Below are 13,695 nucleotides of genomic sequence, written 5' to 3' on the forward strand. Positions count from 1 at the left end.
ATGTGTGATGGGATAAACTCTCAGTGGGACTGTTAAATATGGAATGGCAGGAAGCAATATTTCCATCTTTAATGAGGACAGAGCATGAGGGAATGGGATGAAAACGATGTTCACGAAGAAGTCTATTAAAACGTGCACATTTAGTAGGGGGCTAACAGCATGGGAAGGATACAAAATCACCGTATGCTTTCCATGAAGGAAATACCCCAGTCCACTTGTGAGTGAGAAAATTCAGGTGTGCCCAAGATCAATCTGTAGTTTTGTTTTTTGCTTTTTTTTTTAAATCCAATGGAAATCTGGCAGCTGACCATCCATCTCTTTCCTTCACAACTAATGACTGCATTCCTGGGACCAAGCTTCATTTTTTTTTTAATAGATATATATTTATATTTATATATAAAATAGTCTTTTACAAAAAACCCCACCAAACAAAAAATTAGAATAAACTTAAAAAAACAAACAATGATAACAACAAAAAAAAAAATCAGGAGCAGAGATGGGGTTGAGGCAGAGGAGAGGCCTCTGGCGCTGTCCTGAGAGCAGGGCTGGATTCGAGCTGAGGAGAGAGGCGGGGCTGAGGTGCTCAGTCATCCTTCTGCTTGGGGGCTTGCACAGTCCCGTTGGCCAGGGCAGTGGGGCTGCTTGGGGATGAGGCATTTGGTATCTGGGAGGTGCTCCGAGGCTTGTGCGGGGGACGTAGGTAGGTACTGAAAAGCTTTCCATACAGAGGGTCATGGAGGGAGAAGTTCTGGAACTGACCTGGATGGGAAGAGCAGGAAATGGAAAAGCAAAACCACCTAAGCAGGTGAACAGGACCCCTCTTCCCTCCCTTTCCGCAGAACTGGTAAACCCAGCCCAGCTAATCTGTCTTCTCAAATCCAGTCTTACATCGCTTTTTCTCACTTGCCTGTTTCCCACCCGCTTTGCCTCTCAGAGGATCTGCTTCCTAAGGTCACTAGCCCTTTCTCTGTCAGCTCAGTGCTCAGAGCATATCCTGGTGCTGATGGTACCCCTGGCACCTGTGCAGGGTGGACGCAGTGACTCACAGAGGGAGAGGCCTTGGCTGCCTCCAGGCTGGCACAGCTCAGCATGCAAAGTTGTGGCAGCAGGGCGGGGCGAACCCAGCAACAGGTGCAGGATGGTGCTGAAGCCGTCTTTGTATAGCAGGCGGCCAGGTCCTTCTGCCTCTTCTTCAGCAAAGAGCTTGGGACAGAAAGAGAAGCCTGTCAAGTTCTCTCCTCCAGGCATTGCCTCGCGCCGCCTGGAAAGCCTGCCTGACGAGCTCTTCTCCCAAGAGTGCTGCATATAAGCCCTCTTGGACCTCTAGTGCCCTTTCTTTCAGGGTAACTGTAAAACACTTCTGCCTTCTGTACGGCTAGGCCTCAGTAGGAGATACCACAAGATAGGCAGCTTTAGGTAGTGTGGCACGCCCGGGCACTGACTCTCAAGTTGGGAGCGTAGGCCTCAGCCCCTCGCATCTATCCCAGCCCCCAGGCCTGGTCTGGACTCCAAATCCCAGCAGGCCAGGTCCTGACCCCTCCCTGGGGATGGGGTCAGGACCACTCCCCAGGGTATTTAAGTGATCTCCCAAAAGAAGAAAACATGGTCTCCCTTTCTTCCTCCTGGGGGAAGAGGAAGCCAATGAGAAGAGCACAGTATACGACCCTCCTGGGATGAACTGTGGGGTAAAGGGTGATAGCTGTCCCCACAGTCCCTCAGAGGTACCTCAAAGGCCAGGCGAATCAGCTCCTCCAGGCTCCTGCCTCCATCCAGGGCTGCTAGTGCAAGGGCCACGTTTCGGAAGTCCACCAAACCCTTGGCATCCTGGAGGGTGAAAAACCAGAGCAACACGGGGACCATGCATCTTCCTCCTGCCCTCTGGACTTTGGTTTCTCTTCACCAGGCTTAGAAATGAGGATTGTGGTCACTCTGTTCAGCACTGAGCACCACACTCCCCAGGACTCCTGAAGTTCTCAGGCTGTATGCTTCCTTCCGGAAGCTACACCAATCCATGAGATGACAAAGCCCTCCCACAGAGGTCTAGGGATGGCAGGGGGGAATCCCCAGGAATTCTCACAGACCACAGGAGAGCAACCCTGGTTTCCAAGCCAGACAAACTGGTTTTCCTCTGACTCCGCCTACTTGGGAGAACTGGTCCAGCAATGGAAAGGGGGCCACAGGCCTAATTTTTTTTTTAACCAAAAAATCAAAACAGATGCTATGCCAGGGATATGGGGGACATATTGGCTGAGACGGGGGCAGTCTTCCTCAATCTAAGAATCCACATATGCTCAATACTTAAAATGTTTATTATTATTATTTTTAAATTGAGACAGTGCCTGTCTGTATCACCTAGGCTGGCCTTAAATGCTTGATCCTTTTGCCCCTGTCTTCTGAATGTTGAGGATGTTGAGACCCACAGTCTATGTCTTAGCACAAACAAAGCCCTTTGAGAGGCTAGGGGTATAGCTAAGGTCTAAAGAGCACCTGCCTAGCAGAAAAACCTGAGTCTATTCTTAGCACTTAAAAAGAAAACACAAGCCGGGCAGTGGTGGTGCGTGCCTTTAATCCCAGCATTCAGGAGGCAGGGGCAGACAGATCTCTGTGAGTTTGAGGTCAGCCTGGTCTACAGAGCTAGTTCCAAGGCAGCCAGGGCTGATACATAGAGAATTCCTGTCTCGAGAAAAACCAAGAACAAACAAACAAACAAACAAACAAACTCGAATTGTAAATTTGTCTGGATACTTGGTTAGATTTCTGGAAATACATTTTGCCAAAATTCTTGAGTTAGTTCAGGAATCCTCTGGGAAGGATATTGGCAAAGAACCGGCCTCTGTATTGCAGCAATTGTGGGTCTAAATTCTCAACTGTTTAACCTAATCAGTTTCTTCTTCTCCCTTCACCTAACCTTCACGACCCTTCAGTGAAGGTCTTCACCCAGTGTCCTACATGGTCATGACTCCCCATCTTTGTCAATCTCTAAAATGGCTGCAGGCTCTAGACTTCCCTGATGGAGTCTGTCTTTTGTTCCTCGTTCTATGACTACAACATTGTTCCCTCTATTCTCTGGATACTCTGAAAAAAAAAAAAGTATGTCCCAATACATCTTGTAGCCACCTGTCTACAAGGGGTCTTAGACTATGCAGAACAGACTTGCAATCGAGCAAACAAACTAGAATTACGATTTGATGGGATACTTGGTTATACTTCTGGAAACACAGTTTGCCAAAACTGCCCTGCTACCAGAACATCATCTCTAAAACCTGAGCTCGTTGGCTCGGAGGGCAAGCCATCCATTGTGCTCTGGGTTCTAGCCCCATTACCTGCTGGAAGTAGCTGAAGGCACCGGCCACTGTCTGAGGATCAGAGAGCTGCAGCTGCTGGGCAAACGCCTCTTGGCTTATCATTCGACTCCGGCCTGGCTCTGCCCCCGTGTCCACACAACCAGGGGACAACCTACGATGGAATTGTTGACAGCAGTGAGCTGACTCAGTCTTTCTGGATACGCCATGCACAATCTTGTCCCCAGCACCAGGCTTCTAGCGTGGGCTCAGCTGTGGTCCCCCCAACCCCTTATACTGAGGATCAAATCCAGCATGGCACTTCCTCTTTTCCTTATCTTCCCTTTCTAATTTTCTCTATCTGAGGCACTGCTCACACCCTCATCTTCAGGTAACTTACCCAGCCTTCTGCAGCACCTTTCTCAGTTCCCAGAGCCGTGGCTCCAACGCTACCTTCAGCTGGCCCACCACAATCACAGGCAAGCTCCCCACAAACTCACACTCAGTGGCTGGAATGCCCAGGGCCCTATAGGACAGAGAGATGAAGATGAAGGGGAAGGCACGAGAAGAAAGTCCTGAGGTTTCATGACACTCTGTCTGATGAAACGGTCAGTTTCTGTCATCTTTTCCCTCCTCAAGTCTCAACTGTCACACAGCCCTTCTTCTCTATCCCTTATCCCGGCGGCAAAACCTCCTGCCCCTTCTGTGGTTCTGACGCTCTGCGTAATTGCTCCAGGAAATACTTTGTGGAACACCAGGAAATACTTGCAATACTCACTGTGCCATGACTCTCTGCACATTGTTAGCATAAAGGGTGGGGTCCTTACTCTCCTCAGGGCTGGGCTGATACACCGGCAAGAACTGAAACACAGATGCGGCTCTCATCAGGACCTGGAAACGAGGCACCGTCACTGCTGCTCTGTTTTCCCCACCCCACTCAGGGGGGGCGGGGCATACCTCTACTTCCACGATGCTGCAGGGCTGAGAGGCTGTGAGCCAGAGAACTTTGAGTCTAAGAGGAGAGAGATGGGTGTTTAGCACTCTTTAACTCCCCTCATACGAGGCTGTGATTAAAAAAGGCACCCCTAGCTCCAGTTAACTAGGAGGCTGAGAAGGGCCAGAAAGATGATGGGGAGAGAGAAAAGCTGCAGGGACACACCGGGGGGGAAAAGCGGCAGGCAAGGGAAATCTGGGTATCAAGGAAAGGGGAAGAGGCATGCCTCGTGGTGTGGGTGCTCCAGAAGAGACCATCCCCCTCCCAAACAAGAAACAAACACAGGACAGTAAATAAGAAGGAACTGTAATCGCAGCAGGAGCGACTCGGGTGGGAAGGCTAGAAGGACTGCCAGGTTATACAGGGAGGTCAGAGGGCAATCTCCTCTAGAGCTCTCTCAGTCCTACGACGGTGGTCTTTCCAGAGATTAGACCAGGGATGCTCTGGTGGACCCGACTCCCCACCCTTACCCCCACAACGCTATAACTCACACGCCAGGACCCCTCCATGCCCAGCTGGTGGTGTCCTATGGGAAAAGCAGAGGGAGGGGCAGGTTACTTTTCCTTGTGGAAATCACCTTTAGCACAGACCCCCCCCCACACACACCTGATCTCACGTTCCGCCCCCAAATGTGTATCTTAACATGCCACCAGCGGTTTTCACTGATTTCCGTTTAAGGGGGGATTCATGCTCCCTGCTTTCCCCCCTCTTCTACCGAGACTCACCAGACTGTTGGGGTATCGGATAAGGACAGGCTGCACAGGTACCCCTGCGATGAAGGCTCCTAAACCCCGTTTCCACCCCCAGCCCCCAAGGCAAAAGTTAGTACACGGAGGTATCAATATGGCATGAGGGTCTGGGACAAATCCCAATTTTCTCCCTGACTCACCTTGTCAGCATTAGATAAGAGGTTTCTTGTCACCATCGTCCCCTCCTCCTCCCCTCTACTTTTTAGCTACTCCTCCCCCAACTGAAGCAGGAGCTCCCTTCCCCTCCACAACCTTACTGCCCACCATCATTTTACTCACCGGGTTTGAACTTCAGCAAAGCCTTCTTGTTAGAACAGGTGCCTTCAGGAAAGAATAGTACCTGGGTGGAAAACAAAAGGCAAGAACCCCAAAGCACAGAGTGAGGTGGGGAGGGAAGAGCAGCTGCTCGGCACATAAGGCATAGAGAGGGTCATGAGGCCCTTACCCACCTGAGGCCACTTGCCTCCCGAGGTAGCCCGCCTTCGGACCTCCTCAACCACTCGTCGGCGAGAGGCCGGGTCGTGCCGGGATACAAGGATGGCTTGATTGAATCGTAGAAGGGCTGGGTCGGGAAGGTTAAGGAGGAGTCACTTGGTTCTGACCCTGAGGCACTGACATCTGGCAGCCTCTATTTCCTCAACAGTATAAGATATTTCAACAATTCATTTATTGCTACCATCTATGTATCGGTAGGCTGTCTTTCTAGTACCTTGTCTCTGGCCCCAGCCTTGAAGTCTGAGATCATCGGACACAATTGGGGATTTGTGTTTCATCTGCCAACAGTCAGAGTCATTATCCCTCCTAACTTTTCTCTCTGCGCTTGATGCCAGTCCTCGCTAGTGTTTCCATTTCTGACTTTCTTTGGCCCAGAAACACACACACACCTGCCCCATAATTCTTGAATTCTCTCACCTCCAATGACAGGCACAGAAAGATTCTCAGCTCGAGACACAACCTTGGGCAGGTCACAGGGGAGTAGAACAATTGGGTCAAAGAAAGTTGAGTGGGGGGCGGCAACCAGGACAGGGGCTTCCAGGCGAGAGGCCCTCTGTCCCCGAACACGGATCCGGAGGAAGCCAAGCAAGAAGAAGAGCAGGCGGCTCAGACCAAGAACCCCGTTGTGGCATACAGTCCTGCCAGGACAAGGCTGGGGATCAGTGGAAGAAGGAGTTCTGGCCCTTAATCAAGCCTGTTCCCCGCCCAGGCACCTGGGACAGTAGGATACTCCCTTTTCCCCCTTAAAACATGTTGGCCATAGACCTGAAGAATTTGGGACAAGTCACTTAGAGGTGAGGTTCTAAGGACCAGATCTTGGCTTGGCTGATAGCTCATTTAACAGATTCAGAGCCCCCGGAGGGCGAGCAGAGCCTCCAACAGGGTGAGGAACAGGGTCTTAGGAGTTGAGTCCCACTTACTTCCTCCATCCAGTAATTGGTTCCTGAAGCTGCTCTTCAGTGAGACCTGCTACTTGGAGCCACGCAAAGGGCCAGAGGAGAAAAAGGACGATAAAAGCTAGAAGCACTCGGATTGGGGCCAGCAGTACCCCCAGGAGACAGAACTGCAGAAGGGCAGGAGAAAATCTCCCTTAGGACTGGGAAGGGCTCATTCCACAGCATCCTTCTCCCACAAGGACTGAGCCAGGGGCAGAGTTAAGACCTTGGAGGAGATAGTGTAGAGAGGCTCAGGGATCCAAGTGGGATGAAGAAGACACTATTGAGGTCACGAGGATAAAAGATGAATACCATGAGGTGCCTTATTTTCTCTCTCTCAGTTGACTCCCACCCCATCTATAAAGGTTAATGTCATAAAAATGAATCTAGTACTTGAAATGGTTGTTAGGATTTAATGAGAGAATGCAGAGAAGGTGTCCAGCACTGTGTTTGATGTAGGTTAGAGCAGGTTTTCTTCCCCAACATCCCATTCCATAAGTAGCTCCTATGCAAAACAAATCCCGTGCAGGGCTCTTTCCACACTTTGGGCCCAAGGAGAAGATGGTTGGAAACAGAGACCCATTTTTCAAGCTTCAGGTCAATCAATCCCTAGGACTGCAGAACAGCAATTCTTAGGTAACGCTAAGCCCTATTCCGCAAGGTAAGGGTTGCCAAGAGCCAGGGTGACTCCAGAGGCTTCTCCTCAGGATTGAGCAGGTAAATAAACTTGGTCCCCTCGGGGGAGGGGAGTTCGGCCTCAGGGGAGGTGATCACAACAGAAACCTTGGACACTTCCTTCCCACACCACCTCCTGGCTACCCTAGGGTGGTGCGTCCCTCCACTTCCTGTAGCCAACCCCCCTCCCAGCCTCCCTGCCCCCACCAGTAGGTGCTGCAGTGAGGGTGTGTGTGTGTGTGTGTGTATCGGAGGGGGGTGGTAGCGGAAAGAGGAGGTGTTGGAAGGGCACAAGGACGCAGTCTCTGGGTCCAAACCGTTTAAGTCGAAGCATGGAGAAATGCTGAGCACGCCCCTTCCCCCACCCCGGCCTTTCCGTAGCCTCCTGCTCCATCCTAGCCCGTCAACCTCCGAGGGATGTAATCCGCATTCCCCAGTGTCCTCCATCTCTCCTATCCCTGGGTCCTCTTCGGTCCTCCCTCTTTACCCACTCGTTTCTTCCATACTTCGGAGCCTATCTAACGCCTAAGCTCGCATCTTCACTAGGGCTCCTCACCCATCTCCGGTCGCCCCCACGTGCGCACCCCCGGACTCCCTCTCCAAAAGCTTCTCCGCCGCCTCCACTCTCATCCCCATGCCCATCTCAACCTCGGCTCCTTAAAACCCGATCTCCCCACCCCAACCAGTCCTCCGCACGCCCCCTGCCCACACCTTACCTTAACCCTCTGGAGGCCGGAGAGGTGTAACTCATGCACGAACGGGTTTGGGGGCGCCGAGGGCCCGGAGGTGGGATCGAGGGGGGCCCAGGCCCCAGGACTTCCTTGGCTCATGATGGGAGAAGGTGGAGCGAGGGCCGCGGCCCCCCCTCCACCCCCGGCCCGGGCCCCGCTCCCGGTCCCGCTCTGCAGAGCAGCTCTGCTCGTGCGGCGGCGGCAGCGGCGGCGCTCTGGTCCCAGCCCCGCCTGGTGCCGGCCGAGGGGCGGGGAGCCGCGGCGCCGCCCGGGCCGCTCGCGTTGTCAGGGCGCCGGCCGCGGGGCGGGGCTTGCGGCGCCCCGGCGTCCCCGCTCCTCCCCGTTCTCGGCAGCCCCTCGTGCCATTCGGAGCGCGGCGCCCCGAGGACCTGGCCGTCCCTTTCGAGGGTTTCAGGCTGGAAGCCGGAGGCGAGGTGGGCGCGCAGCCGAGCGCCCCAGTCACCTTCCTGACGCCGCGGCCACCCTGAGAGCGCAGACAGGGTGGAGCCCCTGTCCAGGCAGGGTGCCGACACCGCGGCTGCAGAGGGAGCCTGAGCCCCCCTCTCTCCGCCGCTCCTCGGTCCCAGCTTCCCCATCTCCCAGGCGGACCACCTATTTCCTTCCCAGCCGGCGAGCCGCCATAGTGGAGCTCGCGCCCTCTTGCGACCGAACTGCGCGTCGCTGCACTCGGCGTCCGCGCGTGCCAGGCTGCGTGGGCCACCGTCACCCGCGCGCCTGCATCCCTCGGTGCTTAGCGGGTGTACGTCCCCCAAGCCCGACTGGAGACACATCGCTATCTCAGCTTCTATATTTGTCTCCCTCTGGAATATGGAAGACACCTAAGTTCCTGTCACCTGCAAACCCCCAAAGCCCTCCCAAAACGCGTTGTACAGCAGCCTAGCAGTTGAAGCACCAGGAAACTGAGTGGACTTTGAAACCAATAGCTGCAAACGCTTATCAAATATATAGTGCACAGGGGAGAAGGAGGCTTTGCTTATGAAAATAAGCCGGGTTCAGTTCACCTTGTCTTCCATCTGCCCTCTGAAAGGTAAAAACTGAATGGGTGTTGAAGCAAGAAAATGAGGGGTGGGGGTTAACTTCAGAACTAAGGATGTTTGGCCTCAATGCCTTCTTGAGTTCTGAGTTAACTCCAGCATATATTCTGAGGCCAGGATGAGAGTGATGAGGATTCACAAGTTCTGTTGATCACAAAATAAAACATGGAATTCTCAGCAAAATTCCACAGATAATTCTTGAACTTCAACAAAAACCAAAGTGGGTGATTCTAGTTTCCTACATTCTCACCAGAAAAGAGAAAGGACAACTTTACTAGTTTCCCTTGCCTTGGTTTCAGAATGCCAGCGTTCGTGCGTGTGTGTGTGTTCGTAGGACAACTTGCAGGAATCTTTATTTCCAGTTTTTGGGTCTCAGGAATCAAATTCTGGTTATTGGACTTGGCGGCAGCGGTATCTTAGAAACCTCCTTTGGGGATTTTAAGTTCAGGGGATAGGAGAAAGGGAAAGAGGACATTGAAGGGGTCCTAGGTGGGAGCCAGAAGTAGCTCCTGCCTAGATTCTATGTCAATCCCCTATAACCACGGACTGTATCCACACGAAAAGGAACAACCGACAGTGTCCGGGAGAGAAAAGTGATGCCTCCTAGCTAGGATTTGCTCCTGCCATATCTGAAAGTTTTGTGTACCTCCCCTCCTGTTCCTTCATATGTTGAAGTCCTAGTCCCCAGATGGTGGTTACTTGGAGGTTAGACCTTTGGGAAACGAGTCTCCCTGTTGTGGCAGAATACCTAACAGAAGCAGTTTAAGAAAGGAAGTATTATTGTGACTCACAGTGAGGGTTACAGTCCATCACGTCAGGGAAGACAAGGAGCGGGAGTGTAGGGCGACCGTTCACATTGCACCTGCAGGTTTAATGAAGCAGAGAGACCCAGATGCTATTGCTCAGCTCATTTTTAATCCCTTTTAATTCAGGGACCCCAGCCTATGGAGTGCTGTTGCTTACATTCTGGGTGTGTCTTATTGAACCTTTCTTCAGTTAAACCTTTCTGGAAATACCCTTAGAGACATGCCCAGAGCTGTGTCTCTATGATGATTCTAAATCCTGTCAAGTTGACCGAGACACCTAACCATCACCCAGCAAGACCCTTGTGATCGCAGCAGTACCCCAGTAAGAAGAGGAAGGGAGAGAAATTGTGCCTCATGAAAGTTCCTGGGCAGAAAAACTTACATGAGCTACATGGGGACCCCTAGTCTACAAGCCAGGAAGCTGACCCTGCCACACAGCAAATCTGTGGGCACTTTCGTCTTGGAATTCTGAGGCTCGGGAACTGTGAGAGTTGCTTGCTGTTTAAGCCACTTAGTCCATTACACTCTGTTGCAGAAGACTAAGACATTTTTTTTTTCAAGAGAGAGAGAGGGAGAGAGAGAGAATGAATGTCTGCTTGTAGTTCAAGGCCTTGAACTTAAGATCCTTCTGTTTCAACTCTTAAGTCCTGGGATTTCAGCTGTATGTCATCACGTCTGGCCTAAAATAGTGTTTTAAAGTTAATCGTAGGGAAGATTCTCTTGTTCTCTTTTATGCAATACTTAAAAGAAGGCAGGTTTTATATAGCTTTTGTATTCCAAAGTAGTTCCACTATTTTTATAATCTCATATTTCATTTTAAGGGAATTCATCAATGCATAAAACATTATTTGGTTTTATGCCCTTAGCATTTATTTTTATTGTTGTGTTTTAAAAATTTTACTTTATGTGTATGAGTTTTTGCCTGCATGTAAATGTGTGTGCCACATTCTTGCCTGGTGCCCAAAAAAGTTAAAGAAGGCATCAGATTCCCTGGAACTAAATTTATGGATGTTTGAGAATCACCATGGTAACTGAACCCAGATCTTCTATAAGAACAACAAGTGATTTTAACCACTGATACATTTCTGCAGCCTTCTGCCCTTCATCATTTACACATAAACCAGCCCGTTCAGGAAGCTTTATTAGGATCCCCAAAGAGTACGTATAATAATATTCAAATGACTCCAAAATTACTCTAATAACTACTACATACAACTAACTTTCAATTATATACAGTTTAGCTTTGTGTCCATTTATAAACAAAATAAAATAAACAAGCAAACAAGTAACAGAAGTATATTCTCCCCAGGGTCTGTGATTACCCACAGCCATAGGTTTCTGACTAGATTTTCAATACCAGGTATGTATTACCTAACAGAGTGGGCTGCAAATAAAGCAGTTGGTTATCCCTCAAACAATCATGCTACTATTGCATCAGTGATTGTATCTTGTCTGAAAAATCAATATTGTTGCACACAGGGTCCATGACTGGGTAAGATCACTGATTCTTTTTCTTCCCTCAGCAGCCTGTTATCACACCTTCTAGTGCTATGAGCACTGGCCAGCAGGTAGATAGTTTCCAGCTCAGTTTAGTATGGTTTCTTGGTGCCTTGTAATCCAAGTGTGTGGTGTTTTCCATAATGGTGTCTTGTGACTTCTGGAAATAGCATTATTCACCCATTCGTGGTGCCTCTGTTCCAACTCTTTCCCTTTCTCTTTCTTTCCCTTTCCTTTTTCTTCCTCCTCCTCCTTCTTCCTTTTTTTAGAACAGGGTTTCTCTGGGTGGCTCTGGCTGTCATGGAACTAGCTCTGTATGTAGAAGGAGCTGCGGGCAGGCCTGCCTTTCGTCCCGCTTGGCTCCCTCATGGCTAGCTTTGCACCCAAAATAACAACACACAAATTGTATTCATTTAAGCACTGCTTGGCCCATTAGCTCTAGTCTCTTACTGGCTAACTCTCTTAGCTTGCTTTAACCCATATCTAATAATCTGTGTAGCACCATGAGGTGGTGTCTTACCAGGAAGATTCTAGTGAATGTCCATCTTGGGCTGGAGCTTCATTGCGTCTGACCCAGAGAGGAGAGGCATGGCGATTGCCTCACTTCCTCCCAGCATTCTGTTCTGTGTACTCCACCCACATAAGGGCTGGCCTATCAAATGGGCCAAGGTAGTTTCTTTATTCACCAATGAGAGTAACTCCTCCATCATCTGTAGACCAGGCTGGCCTTGAACTCATAGAGATCTCCCTACTTCTGTCTCCCTAGTTCTGGGATTAAACGCGTGCATCACCACTGACTCAAACCATTTTTCTTAAAATATGTTTTTTAGTTAGCCTTAGTTTTGGTTAGTCCTTCCCTTCCTGCAATCTTTCCCCCTACCTCTTGTCCCCATTCCTATTTAATTTTACTGAAAGTTCAGTGAGAAGAAAAGAAAGACAAACAAGAGAATAGGCATGTTAAGATAGCACTGGCCTTTATTTTGGGGAATCCCTTGGCTAAAGAGTGGAGTCTCTGTAAGAATCAAAGCCTGCTGTCAACTTACAAGGTATCCCATACTTGGCCACTGCTAGAAGTAACCAGTTAGTGAAAAGTTAGGTGGCTAATATTTACCTTTCCTGACTGGCTGTTACTTAGGGTCCATGCAGCGGGGCAGTAAAGAATCCAGACAAACAGGCTAGTTTAATTCTAGAAACCAAATAGTTGTGGGTGCTGGAACTGACACAGTTCAACCAAAATGGAGGAGTTTACGAAATGACATGCCCTTGCTGATAATTTCCATCCCTTATGGTTCTACCCCTCTACTTTCAAACTGTATGTATCTTACGACTCTCCCCTCAGCTTCTTTTCTCATGGCTTCTCTCTTGCTTTCTAGTCTCTATAGATCTTTTTAATGTTAATATGGTGACCTCCTCATTACCTTGCATGAAACTTCTTATCAAGCAATGACTGGAGATTTATTATTATTATTATTTTTTACTTCAAGTAGCTATTAAAGCATTAAAATCTGAATGAAGAAAGTATTTTTTAAAATATAGAGATAAAAGCTGAAATATATGTGTGTGCCTATCTTCCTATCTATGAATGTTTCTCATCTTTAGTGTTGGGATATTTTAAAATAACAGAATACATCAAAACAGAAACGGAAGGGCTGGAGCTTTAGCTCAGTGTCAGAACACTTGGCTAGTATGTTGGGATGAAGGGAAAGATGAGGAAGAAGATGCAAACAACATTATTTAACATGGTGTCTTAGCAAGGGTTTCTATTTCTGTGATAAAACCCCATGACTAAAAGAAACTTGTGGAGGAAAGGGTTTATTTCAGCCTACAGTTCCACATCACATTCCATCACTGAGGGAACTCAGGCAGGGCGTGAACTTGGAGGCAGGAACTGAAGTAGAAGCCATGGAGGACTACTGCTTATAGACTTACATCTCATGGCTTACTTGGCTTGTTTTCTTTCTTTCTTTTTTTTTTTTTTTAAATTTATTTATTTATTATGTATACAATGTTCTGTCTGTATGCCTGCAGGCCAGAAGAGGGCACCAAACCGCATTGCAGATGGTTGTGAGCCACCATGTGGTTGCTGGGAATTGAACTCAGGACCTTTGGAAGAGCAGGCAATGCTCTTAACCGCTGAGCCATCTCTCCAGCCCTTGGCCTGTTTTCTTATAGCATGCAGGGCCACCAGTCCAGGGTGGCACTGCCCACAGTGATCCGGACAGTCCCACAGGAATCATCAATCAAGAAAATGCATCACAGGTTTGCCCACAGGCCAGTCTGGTGGCAGCATTTTCTCAATTGAAGTTCCCTCTTTCCAAATGACTCAAGCTTGTGTCAAATTGACATAAAAACCACAGCATGGACTCATGTAATTTTGAGTAAAGAAGAGAGATTCAGCTCAAAGGTTAACACAAGTAGGAAGAGTGGACATTTGTAACCAAAAAGTTGTGTAGAGAAGGACAGTGGATACAGATAGG

The 13,695-nt window shown here is 49.3% G+C and overlaps 1 protein-coding gene across 1 annotated transcript; it reads right to left on the reverse strand.

The window, feature by feature from the left end:
• Positions 1-352: 352 nt before the first annotated feature.
• Positions 353-8,317, reverse strand: Lpcat4 (lysophosphatidylcholine acyltransferase 4). The gene is made up of 14 exons (XM_057781912.1): positions 7,846-8,317; positions 6,440-6,582; positions 5,937-6,157; positions 5,474-5,586; positions 5,304-5,364; positions 5,001-5,059; positions 4,767-4,801; positions 4,239-4,293; positions 4,060-4,142; positions 3,682-3,807; positions 3,324-3,456; positions 1,726-1,824; positions 1,047-1,203; positions 353-759 (listed from the first exon to the last, which is right to left on the reverse strand). Exons 1-14 carry the CDS (start codon positions 7,957-7,959, stop codon positions 584-586), a joined length of 1,575 nt encoding a protein of 524 aa, XP_057637895.1. The 5' UTR covers positions 7,960-8,317; the 3' UTR covers positions 353-583.
• Between the last annotated feature and the right edge of the window lie 5,378 nt (positions 8,318-13,695).

This window comes from Chionomys nivalis, chromosome 9 (genome assembly GCF_950005125.1).
Source record: "Chionomys nivalis chromosome 9, mChiNiv1.1, whole genome shotgun sequence".
In the NCBI taxonomy this organism is placed as follows: domain Eukaryota; kingdom Metazoa; phylum Chordata; class Mammalia; order Rodentia; family Cricetidae; genus Chionomys; species Chionomys nivalis.

What these genes read in the sequence shown, in the direction of transcription:
- Lpcat4 (XM_057781912.1), bottom strand. Translation starts at nt 7,959, where the DNA reads ATGAGCCAAGGAAGTCCTGGGGCCTGGGCCCCCCTCGATCCCACCTCC. An exon ending in TCCGATACCCCAACAGTCTG is followed by an intron (nt 4,802 to 5,000) that starts GTGAGTCTCGGT and finishes CTTTTCCCATAG; the next exon opens with GACACCACCAGCTGGGCATG. An exon ending in CCTTCAGCTACTTCCAGCAG is followed by an intron (nt 1,825 to 3,323) that starts GTAATGGGGCTA and finishes TTCACCCTCCAG; the next exon opens with GATGCCAAGGGTTTGGTGGA.